Source organism: Typha latifolia, chromosome 7 (genome assembly GCF_019914945.1).
Source record: "Typha latifolia isolate L0001 chromosome 7, TyphaL0001v2, whole genome shotgun sequence".
NCBI lineage: Eukaryota > Viridiplantae > Streptophyta > Magnoliopsida > Poales > Typhaceae > Typha > Typha latifolia.
Window position 1 is genome coordinate 3,461,395 of NC_133092.1, and position 12,513 is coordinate 3,473,907.

Below are 12,513 nucleotides of genomic sequence, written 5' to 3' on the forward strand. Positions count from 1 at the left end.
ATTCAAAGTCCTCTGTGATGCAGGCCTTCTATTCAATGTTTTGTTTGTGGCTCTTTGTTCCAAATAGTTCAGGTCTGTGGTAAGGCTATGCTTGACTATTTCACCATTTTTTTTTTCAATATTAGAAAATATATCAACGAAGGATGTTTGGCCGGTTGGCGATTATACACTCAGAAATTGCTTATATTCAGATTACAAATAATATTAGCTTAATTAGTCTGTTGGCTTGTTAGCTTCAGGTACAACGGTTTAAACGTCTTCAATTAAAGGGTGGATACTCCATCAAAGTCTTTCCAGCTTTTTGATTGTTATGTCATTTTCTGCAGTTATGCTCTTAATGCCAAAGCTTCGCTAAACAACATCGAAATTGATGGAATTGGATTTGTGATATTGTGGTCCCGGATTTATGATTTCATTTTTACTCCCTATGTTATTGTTTTGGCCGTCCAAGAGATCAAATAAAGAAGTAAGACAATAAGACCAGTTCAATTCTTTTTATTGCATACCCTATATTATATGGTTATTTCAGTTTACACTCTTATCTTTTCACTATTTTTAATTCGACCCTGCGAGTTTAGTTAAATACTGAAAAATTGACCTTTGAACCGCCTCATATTTGTCATTGAATTTTCAAAAATACCCTCGTAAATAAGTTGTTTTATATAATTTAGTAGAAACAAATGGTCGAATTAGAAGTATAGGGCGTGAAATGAAAAAAGAAAAAAAAAAAAAAAAACCTACCAAAACAGAGCTGACAAAGGAATGAAGCTTATATAAGTGCATGCAGGTACCGAAAAAGTAGAGGCTCGAAGGCTCACCCAAAATGGCCATTAAAGTCCATGGTCTCCTCCTCACTTCATGGCTTGTTCTCTCTGCCTTCTTCTCAACGGCGACGTATGCCGACAGATCCACCTACATCATCCACATGGATAAGTCTTTGATGCCTGACCTGTTCGACGATTACCGGGGATGGTACGCCACCACCGTCAACTCCTTACGCGCGTCCACCGCCCACGGAGATGACGACACTCCGAGCCTTGTCTACACCTATGACAGTGCCATCCATGGCTTCAGTGCTCTCCTGTCGGTTAAAGAGCTTCAAAGACTTCGCCGGTCACCGGGGTTCGTGTCGGCCTACCGCGACCGCCAGGCGACGCTCGACACCACCCACACTTTCAAATTCCTCTCTCTGAACCCAACAGCTGGCATCTGGCCGGCGTCCAAGTTCGGTGAGGACGTCATTGTTGGTATGATCGATACTGGGATCTGGCCGGAGAGCAGGAGCTTCGACGACGCCGGCATGACGGAGGTGCCCAAGACGTGGAAGGGCGAGTGTGAGCCGGGGGTCGAGTTCAACTCCTCCATGTGTAACCGGAAGCTCATCGGAGCCAGGTGTTAATCTTTCTATGTTAATTTGATTAGGGGGATTTGTTAATCTTTCATACTGCATTGTTAGAGATAATAATCAATTAATTTAAAAGCTTAAACCATTAGATAACAAACTAAAAACATATGCGGATCAAATCACGATCTTATAATAAGAAATCTTTATAATAGCTTCTACCATAAACTTCCATAATCATTATTATGATATATATTATTATAATTGGTATTAAATATTATCATAAAATTGATATTAATATAGCATATTATGCATGGTAGTATACTAGTACTTATGTCCTACGATATATACTTACCCTCTCATATTTGGTGTAAATTTATTTTCCATTATTGTAATGGCCTCATTTAATTATAAATAGGTTACCATTTTGTTCATCTTAACAAAGATATAATTAATCTTTCCATTGTTACTCTTCTTCTGCTATTCTCTTTCTCTTTAGTTTTTTTTTATATATTCAAATAATAAAAAATTGATTTTCTTATTTATTTATTTATTTTCGTAACACTTGAATCCATACACCATGCTAGGTACTTCAATAAGGGACTCCGGGCAGCCAACCCAAACATCACCATCTCCATGAACTCGGCCAGGGACACCGAGGGCCACGGCACTCACACCTCATCCACCGCCGCCGGCAACTACGTCTCCGGCGCCTCTTACTTCGGCTACGCACCCGGCACGGCGCGCGGGATCGCGCCGCGCGCCAGGCTGGCCATGTACAAGACCAACTGGGATGAGGGCCGTTACGCGTCCGACGTGCTTGCCGGAATGGACTCTGCGATCGCCGACGGCGTGAACGTCATCTCGATTTCGATGGGCTTCGACGGCGTGCCGCTCTACCAAGACCCGATCGCCATCGCCGCATTCGCGGCGATGGAGAAGGGCATTTTGGTCTCTTCTTCAGCCGGCAACGCAGGGCCTTCCTTCGGCCCGTTGCACAACGGCATCCCATGGCTGTTAACCGTCGCCGCAGGATCAATAGACCGCGAGTTCGGAGGAGTAATCGAACTCGGCAACGGGCACACAATAGTCGGCAATTCGTTGTATCCGGAAAACGCTTTCATACAAGACGTGCCATTGGTCTACAACGACGCCATCTCGTCATGCGATTCGTTACGATCCTTGTCACGTGCCAATAACATGGTGGTCGTGTGCGCCGACACCGGATCTTTGTCGGACCAGAACGATTTAGTATCCAAATCCGACGTGGCGGGAGCTATATCATATCTAACAGAACACTTTTCGGATTCATGATCAACTACCCGGCATTGATCGTTGCCCCTAAAGACGCAGCTCCTTTGATCAACTACGCTGCCACAAACAACACCCCTAAAGTCACAATTAAATTCCAGCAGACTATATTAGGCGTGAAGCCGGCGCCGACCGTCGCTGACTACTCCTCGAGGGGACCTTCACCGAGTTATCCCGGCGTGCTAAAGCCTGACATATTAGCACCGGGAACCGACGTCCTCGCCGCTTGGGTGCCGACGTCGCCGATCGCAGAGATCGGCAATACGGTGCTGGCAAGCGAATTCAACATCATCTCCGGTACATCGATGGCGTGCCCACACGCGAGCGGCGTGGCAGCGCTGCTGAAGGCGGCGCACCCCGATTGGAGCCCTGCCGCCATCCGATCTGCGATGATGACCACCGCGACCGACGTCGATAACTCACACCGTCCGATTAAGGATGCAGGAAACGGGTACGACCTCGCTGGGCCGCTGGCCATGGGAGCCGGCCACGTTGAGCCTAACAAGGCGTTGGACCCGGGACTGGTCTACGACGCCGGGCCGCAGGACTACGTTAGCCTTCTCTGCGCCGCGAACTACACCAGAGAGCAGATCTTGGCTATCACGAGGTCGGCGGCGGGGTACAATTGCTCGAAGGCCGTCTCCGGCGATCTTAACTATCCATCCTTTATTGCTATCTTTGGAGGTAATGCCACTCGTGGTGGTGTGAAGAAGTTTCGGAGGACTGTGACTAACGTGGGAGATGGCCCGGCGACCTATAATCTCGTGATCGTCAAGCCGATCGGCGTCGAGGTGGCGGTCCGGCCGGCGAGGTTGGAGTTCAGGGAAGTGGGGGAGAAGCTGAGCTACGCGGTGACCATGAAGGTTAGTCCAGCGATAATAGAAGGGAAGAAGGCTTCTTATGGAGCTATAATTTGGCGTGATCTTAGTGGGAAGTATAGTGTGAGGAGTCCGTTTGTGGTGCTTTGAGATTCGGTCACAATGTTGTCCTTCAAGTATTGGGCCTCAAGATAACCCTCTACTGGTTTGAGGCCATAAATAATTAATAGGCCAAATTATATTGGCCCTTGACCTAAGGCCCATATAAGTCTCACGAATGTTAAGAAAGTAATCAACACTTTTATTTTAAAAAGCAAAATAAACTTTATATTAGTTACTTGGGACAAGTACAATAAAAAATAAGGCAAAACTTTTTACATGACTTAGTAATTACGAGCCAATTTGCAATATAATTAGCCTCGTCTCACAACACAAAGAGATTTTGGAATAAAGAAAATTAGAGAGAAGGCAATGACAATCTTTAATAAAATTGTATATAGTCTATGAGGCACAATGGAGGCCATTTAACATGTTCACCAGTAGAAGGAGAATCGGTTCACCAATTTAGCACTGCTTACGTCTGTCTCACTAGTATCTTTATTCAAAATATTCATAGCTCAAAAATACCGGAAAAAAAACGAGAAAATGTATGCCAACTCGAGCTATAAAAGATAGTGGTATATAGCTGCATATCATCATCTTTAATTCAGTCTTTTCTCTTAGCTCACATGCCTAAAAATATAGTAGTATTTTTGAATAATTTCTCCCATTATAATCTTTCATCCTTCTTTGTTCTACTCTCAGCCAATCTCAAATCATTCGTATCATATTTTCGTTCGTTGACAACTTTGACATCGACATTCCAGCTGGTTAGTATTGCTGATGAACAGTATGATCATATGTCCAAAATGTGGTCCTCATCATCATCAAACTAACGTGGTTATTGTGAATAAGATCAGTGCGGAAATTGTGGTCCCTTTAGGCTTTTATGAGAAGTCCAAATCCAGCACTCAATCAAGCGTGACCTCCGCAGTGATCACTTTCTCCCTCTAATTAATTCTTCTGTTTAAACTTTTCATGTTTTTTCTTTACCATCAATAATCTCTCAGTTGAGATATTTCAATATCTCCACTCTGCCACCTTCTACAGCTGTGATTATCTGTTTGACATCTTATGATGGTTACTTTAGCATTAATATAATAGTAGAATCTTCAAGAGAGAAGCTCATACTGTGTCTAACCTTCGGATCTCCCTTTTAAAATTTTAGAAGCTATCTTTTTCTCGCTGCTCTAAGCTTAGCTTCAAAGATTTCACTACCCTAACCACCTTGTAACGCCTTTAGCAGCTCTTTGTTCCTTGTTCTCTAACCCTTGTTGAACATGTATACTTGTGCTATACCCATTTTTCTCAAAAACAAAAGCATGCACGGGGGAAGGAATCAAATTGGCCTTTGAAGTCCTCGATGCTTCTAACACGAACATACTTTTAGCTTTCAAGAGGTTAGAGATTGTGCAAAAAATCGAGTTTGAGATAGTTGAATATGTGTAATTCCTTCTAGATATAGGTATAATAAAATTTAATCCACCTGCTAAACACGAAAATATTAGTGTTGTTTAAGGAATAATTACGTTAAGACTACATGAACTATTTCCCATTTACAATGTATCCTCTTATCTTTGCTTTTACACATTAACTTTTTAAATTATAGAAAACCTCTCTCTAGACAATTTTAATAAAAAAAAAAAAAATCAAATAATGATTTTAATCCTTAACTTTGTACTAATTTTCTAAACCTAGAATAAGGGTAAAATGGTACATGATACTTGCATATTATATTTTACCAAAAAAATCTTAACAGATAACTAACTGAAGAGGTATTTTAAACATTTTCAATAATTATGGGGGGGACAATGTGTCAAAAATAAATAAATAATGAAGTTTATACGGAAATAAGCAACACGAGTTTTAGATCGATATAATTATTAATTTTTTTCCTTTTAAGCAAATATTGAATGCAAAGATAGGACTAATACAATCTCTGCTAAATTTATTGAGGTTAGGAGTACTAATTAGGAGGTCGCCCCACCCCCATGGATATGTTTCCATATCCCAACCTTTATGAATGGATGATGTTACACCCATGTTACTCTTGTAGTGGTCTCTTTAATTGAATAAATAAAAAAAGTACGTTTTAATGGTGATTGACTACCTACCTTTTGTCTCTCACTGGAACCCACATCCTCATCAGCCTTTTGTGTTACTTGGCTCGTTTCATACTACTCATCGAGTTCTTGCATGTTTCCAGTCATTCCCTCCGAGTCTACCTATAAATGCTTTAGGTTCTTTACAGTGTAAGTGTAAATATGACTACTCTTAAGCATCACAGGGAAATAAATGATAGGCATGAGATAACCAAGTTGTGGAAAAAAACCAAAGAAATTTAGAAGAAGAGAATGCCAATTCCATCAAACGTGCACTACGTACATAAAATAACAACATATTCACGGGTAGGATAATTAACATCAATCGGAACACGCCAATTGCTTGTCCACCACAACCCTTACAATTGACTTGTAGCAAATTGAGCAGCAGTTCAGACATGCAGCCAACAAAAATTTGGACCAGCCGAGCTCATGACTCTCAATTATTGTTCCACCCATCGTCTCAATTCTCACCCCGTTTTGATTTATATAAGAAGAATGGCATGCAATGATGCAAAAGACTTCCTCTCACTATCCATTCCACAATCCCCGTATCCATGGCTTTTCTCTTATCGTCCCACTGTGCCTGGATAACTTCTGTAGCACTATTGGCGGTAGCACAATTGTGCTCCATGTCAGCTGAACACGACACCTATATTGTCCACATGGACTCGTCAGTGATGCCGAGAGCCTATTCCGACCGACGTAGCTGGTACGATGCTACGCTCGCGTCCGTTGCCTCGGAATTCGGTATTATCTACGTGTACGATAACGCAATCCACGGATTCAGCGCGCGGTTATCCGCGTCGCAGGTGGAGCAGCTTAAGAAGTCTCGTGGTTTCTTGTCGTGCTACAAGGACGCACAGGTCAGGAAGGACACGACGCACACCCCGGAGTTCCTCGGCCTCACTCCGGTTTCGGGGTTATGGCCGGCGGCCGACTACGGCGATGACGTCATCGTCGGGGTGATGGACAGCGGGGTGTGGCCGGAGAGCGCTAGCTACCGCGACGACGGCTTGTCGGCCGTGCCGGCCAGGTGGAAGGGTGCTTGCGAGGGGGGCGAGGATTTCGATGCGTCGTCGGCGTGCAACCGGAAGCTCATCGGCGCCCGAAGCTTTAGCAAGGGGCTTCGCGCCGCCTATCCCAACCTGACTATCGTCAACTCCCCCCGTGACACGGACGGGCACGGGACGCACACGTCGTCCACGGCGGCGGGAAGCCCGGTGGAAGGCGCGTCCTTCTTTGGGTACGCTCCTGGAGTGGCACGTGGCATGGCGCCCCGTGCCAGGCTGGCCGTCTATAAGGTCATCTTCTCTTCAAGCTTGTCATACTAAATTTATGAAATAGTAATCAAACATAACTCTCACTCTCTATCATAAATAGAGGCAATAAATGTATGAATTTGAATTATCCAAAAGCTTAACATGATAAAGAACGACAGATTTAATGTTTTATAATATTCTACCAGGTTTTATGGGACGTGGGGGCCCTCAAATCCGATGTCATCGCAGGGATCGACAAAGCCATCGCCGACGGAGTCGACGTCATCTCACTCTCCCTCGGCGTCGACGACGTCGCCCTATACGAGGACCCGATCGCCATCGCCGCCTTCGCCGCCGTGCAGAAGGGCATCTTCGTCTCAACCTCTTCCGGCAACGAGGGCCCCTTCCTGGGCTTCCTCCACAACGGAACTCCCTGGGTCTTAACAGTCGGCGCCGCCACCGTGGACCGCGAACTCGGCGCCCTCATCCAACTCGGCGACGGCTCCTCTGTCATCGGGGAGTCGGTCTACCCCGGGCGCCCAGCCACGTTAACCAAACTCCCAATCGTCTTCTTGGGCTCGTGCGGCAACAAGACCACGCTAAAGTCGGCGCGTCATAAGATAGTCGTCTGCGATACCAAAAACTTCTTAAGCGACGCCGTACAAGCAGTGCAGTCCGCCAAAGTACTAGCAGGCCTATTCATAACCACTGACCCGTTTAAAGATATCTTTGCCCAGTTAACATTCCCCAGTGCTATCATCACTCCAGAAGATGGCCGAATCCTATTGAGCTACATCAATAGGAGTTCTGATCCAATAGCCAGTATAAGATTTAGGGAGACCATCTTGGGCTCAAAGCCTGCACCCGAAGTGGCTACCTACACCTCCCGAGGCCCATCGGCGAGCTGCCCAAATGTACTCAAGCCCGACATTGTCGCCCCGGGCTCGTTGATCTTGGCCTCTTGGGCACAAAACAGCACGGTAGGGAGTGTTGGATCTCATGAGTTATATAGTCCTTTTAATATAATTTCAGGTTCGTCGATGGCCTGCCCGCACGCCTCCGGCGTGGCAGCTTTGCTAAAGGCGGCGCAGCCGAGCTGGAGCCCGGCCGCCATCCGGTCGGCGATCATGACCACTGCAAGCCCATTGGATAACACACTCATGCCCATTAAGGATATGGGTCGGAAGGGCCGGCCTGCTAATCCACTAGCCATGGGCTCTGGCCACATTGAGCCTAATAAGGCTCTTAATCCTGGCTTAGTGTATGATGCTGGCTCTGAGGACTATGTGAGGCTCTTGTGTGCTTTGAACTTCACTATGAACCAAATCAAAGTGATCACAAAATCTTCTGCTGTCGATTGTTCCGACGCATCACTGGATCTCAATTACCCATCGTTCATCGCATTTTTTGATGTGAACCGCACCTCGACAACAACGGCGGACAAGATTGTTAAGAAGTTTACAAGGACTCTGACCAACGTGGGAGATGCTGTGGCTACTTATTATGTAAAAGTGAAGAAGATTAAAGGGTTCTCAATCAGCGTAGTGCCAGATAAGTTAGTTTTTGGAGATAAATATGAGAAGAAAAGCTTCACACTTATTATAGAGGGAAATATGAAAAAGAAAAAGGATGAGGTGGTTCATGGCTCAATGACTTGGGTGGATGATAATGGTAAATATGAGGTGAGGAGTCCTATAGTGGCAACCACTATTAGCTCAGAACGTTTGTGAATTTTGATTCAGTGGAATTATATTCGTCTAGTTTTCTTTTCCACACTTAGATCTTATGTTACGTTCTGAGTGAGACATTGACTCAAGCACGATGAGATATTTTATATTCATCCCTGTATTTATCTATTTATTTTGCATAATTGACTAAGGGAACAACTTGATCACAATTGCAAACCATATTCAGTAAAACTTATTCAATTTAATTATTACACGTAGACGCACCGGCAAACCAAAAACCAACCAGAATAAATTAATTCTTTTATCAATAGGCGTAATTGCACAACTTGCAATGCTATCTTTAAGATTTATCCACTTTATTCATAGGTATATGATAATATGACGCAACGCAGTTAAGGATATGCTATTTTATGCCTGTTATCTTATCGGATCGGGTCTGGTATCTATCAAGCTCTCCAGTCGGGTTTGGATCCGGACGTAGCCTCTCGTTACCGGGTCGGGTCAAATCAGTACGACAGATAATAGTTTTCCCTCCAAATTGTCGTATCTTCTTGCTCTCTACCCTCTCAAACACCTCCCCGTTTCAAAAGATCCGTTCCTAGTAGGGAAGAGGTTTCTCAGAGGTGCGTGGACTGCCAAATCTTCTCACCTTTGGTGTATTTTATTCTTCTTCTTTTAGGGCATTGTTCGAATCTCTTCGTTCTTGATGCAAATCGTTTGGTATTCGGTTGTTTTGGCACCGTAATAATGCGCTCGAAGCTAAGTGGATTGCATGTTGGCAAGAATGAGTTGGGTTTAGGGTTTAATCTGTTCGTCGAATCTTGAAGGATTTTAGAACCGTTTAAGGCTTGCTATAGTATGATCATTCCTTCATTCATGGAGGAAATGTGAAAAACCCACGCCTTTTTTTGTTGATATATTTCTTGGAATGGCTAAAATATCTCTATTTCACCTTTTTTTTTTATGTGCAGTCGCCTTGGTGTTGGTATATGTTGGTAGGTTGTCAAGATAGAATCTAGGGTTTGGAGGTTTTGATCAACTATTAAGTTTTTCTTCCAAGAAACACGGACTTTGTTCAATTTCCTTTTTTCCTCTGGTAGGCGCTAGATGTGTTCTTTGACCTCATCTTATGGACATTCGCTGTTTCTGCCATATGTTGACGTGGAAAAGGAATTATCATCCCAAGTTCTAAGATTTTAGACCGTTGGAATTTGATTGAGTAATGGGGCCGGACAACAAAAGTATTTATTCTTCTTATGTATTAGACTCATAGTTGTTTTCATTTATGTCTTAGCTCAAATATACTGAGATTTTCTTTGTGAAAGTTAAGCCAATGATGAGTTTAGAGATATTATTATCGAAAAGTTTTAGGGCTTATTCTGATGGTTGGAAGATGACACTGTCATCAGAGATAATAGTGGACCATCTCATACTGTATCAATGATTACCATGAGAATGTTGATCTGTAGTAGTTTACTTCTTATTAGATTGATTTCCAGTACGTTGGAATTGGATAACATTGATGACCTTTTCACGATGACTAGTGTGTAAACGGTTCTTGGGTCCTTTTCTTCTTTCATTCTGCTGTGTTGACTAGGTGACAATTGACCGATGGCAGATATCTAAAACTTGTCAATTTGGTGCTTAAATAAGAAGATGGATGTCTAAACAAGAAATTGTTACGCTTAATTAAGTGCTTCAAAGTGGATATAAAAGGTTGGTAATTGAAGATGGTACTGTTCCTTAGCAATGGAATTGGGTGGTCCTGAAGTGAAGATATTTAACACGATGTGTTGAGTTTCCTGTTGTAAAAGTTTTATACTTAACCATAGTTCTCATTTTCACTTTGTGCTGCAGGGTCAGCGAAACCATGTCAACATCCTCAGAGCGTGCCAAGGAGGTGGCGTATTCTCGATTTAAGGATAAGGTCAAGAAGACAGTACTGCTTGACAACCTTTCTCCTCGGGTGACAGAGTCAGTCGTCAGAGCAGCTCTGGAGCAATTTGTGTGTGTTGTCAGTGTAGAGTTCATCCCAAACTACACGATTCCCTACAATGTTCCACAAGCTGCACTGGTTGAAACGGAGAATCCCAACCAGGCAAGCTCCATAGTCAGTATGATGACTGACTACCCTTTCATGATGTCTGGGATGCCGAGGCCTGTAAGGGCACGCCCTGCCAAGGCAGAAATGTTTCCTAATCGTCCTTCGCGCCCTGGCAGAAAGATACAATTTCGCTGGGTGGAACCCTCTGATCCATATTTTCAAGTGGCAAAGCAGTTGAAGAAATTAGCCAGGAAGCATAACGCAGAAACTTTAGCACTCATCAAGGTAATTGTCTTATGTTGAAATGCTCAGTTGACTTTTGCTCTCCTTTGTTTAACGGAAAAAGTTAATTAACTTATATCTGATGGCTTTCAGTTGGTTCATTGTTTTGTTATGCAACCATCTTGGCAGCTAGGTAATAAAATGATCTTTTTGTTTAAATAAACAAAAATTACAATCTCGCACATTTTCGTTCAAAAATAGAAAACTAAGGGCACCATCCATGTTTTGATCGTCGACTAACAGAACTTTACTTGAAGTTCAAATCATTTGGAGTACTGCTTAACCCTCTCTGAGGCCAATTAGTTTAAGTTCTTGTGCTCATATCAACTTGTTCTTTATTGGTGAAAGAGGCCACAAGTCCACAACCCAGTAGTTGTGCTGTTTGTCTGTCAAATCCTATATTGCATTGCATGGTTCCTCATACTAAGCCAGAAAACAAAAGGAAATCCATTTAATTAGATCATCCATTCATTCTGATAGCTGGGCTCAAAGATAAGCTGGTCAAATTGCTTAGCAGAGATCAGGTTACTGCAGCTTGTTGGCATTAAAGAGTTATTAAGGAGCTATTTTGCAGCCATTTTGTTTATATTTTCTTGTAAACCTTTTTGTTTTTCACTTTTTATAATTTGGAAGCAAGTGTTTTAATATTGTTTCTAGTTACCAAGATTTAACAAATTTTGTCTATCAGCCTACTAAAACATAGAGGGAAGGGGACAGAGTGTCTCTGCTATTCAAGGGAGAATAATTAATTTTAGGGGACAAGTTAAAGTCAATTTTCTATCATTTCTTCCTTTCCAATAGAGACCAAATAGATAGGGTCAGAATTTAAAATTTTGGAAACAAAAATAAAGCAGGTGCAGCCATGCATGTTTGTATTGTTGAATTCTTTGATTTTGTAAACATAAACAGGAAAAGCAAACGATGTCAATGATGCCCACCAATGTGCCTAAGCCCCAAAAGACATTAGCTTTTCATGATTATTGGCGTCCTTGCTTAATGCCCTCCTCTTTGTTTGCATGTCACAGCTACAACTCGAAGAGGAGGAGAAGCTTGCACAGCAGCAGCGGGAGATCCTTAATGCAAACTACAAGAAGCTTGAGATGATTGAGAACATCATGCAGAAGGGAACTGTTTCTCGCTTGGCTCGCTTTTATGGCTTGAACCTGGCTGACGAGTAGTCCCTCTAATCATCTGCCTAATTTTGTGCCTCTCGGTCTCCGTGGGCTTACATTGTGCTGCTTCTATCTTTTGAAGACTGTACATGGCAACAGTCTATTAACGAACATACATACATACACTGTGGGATGTAGTCACAGAATACATGCCATAAGTAAATCGGCCAACAAACATTGCTTTCCGGCGAAATATAATTACCTTTTAATGCACTTGTAGTTTCACAGTATTATCCTAAAATCTTTCAGCCAGAGCTTGTGATATATTCTTGCATAATTATTGGCTCTCAAATCCAGCCAGCTTATTATTCAATCATATTGTTAATACTTTTTTTTTATTCTTTTGTGTGGTTAATTTGATGATTGTTTTGTAGTCTATTCTCTTATTTGAAA

The 12,513-nt window shown here is 42.9% G+C and overlaps 2 protein-coding genes across 2 annotated transcripts; both read left to right on the forward strand.

Moving 5' to 3' along the window:
- The first annotated feature begins 452 nt into the window (after positions 1–452).
- LOC140792162 (uncharacterized) lies at positions 453–8,774 on the forward strand. The gene is given in 6 exon segments (XM_073143004.1): positions 453–466; positions 788–1,392; positions 1,930–2,651; positions 2,654–3,612; positions 6,191–6,976; positions 7,141–8,774. Coding segments are annotated over 5 exon segments (4,560 nt in total). The 5' UTR covers positions 453–466; positions 788–823; the 3' UTR covers positions 8,665–8,774.
- Positions 8,775–9,192: 418 nt separating this feature from the next.
- LOC140792668 (ASI1-immunoprecipitated protein 1-like) lies at positions 9,193–12,456 on the forward strand. The gene is made up of 3 exons (XM_073143790.1): positions 9,193–9,245; positions 10,480–10,951; positions 11,974–12,456. Exons 2-3 carry the CDS (start codon positions 10,493–10,495, stop codon positions 12,124–12,126), a joined length of 612 nt encoding a protein of 203 aa, XP_072999891.1. The 5' UTR covers positions 9,193–9,245; positions 10,480–10,492; the 3' UTR covers positions 12,127–12,456.
- The last annotated feature ends 57 nt before the right edge of the window (positions 12,457–12,513 follow it).

What these genes read in the sequence shown, in the direction of transcription:
- LOC140792668 (XM_073143790.1), top strand. Translation starts at nt 10,493, where the DNA reads ATGTCAACATCCTCAGAGCGTGCCAAGGAGGTGGCGTATTCTCGATTT. An exon ending in AAACTTTAGCACTCATCAAG is followed by an intron (nt 10,952 to 11,973) that starts GTAATTGTCTTA and finishes TGCATGTCACAG; the next exon opens with CTACAACTCGAAGAGGAGGA.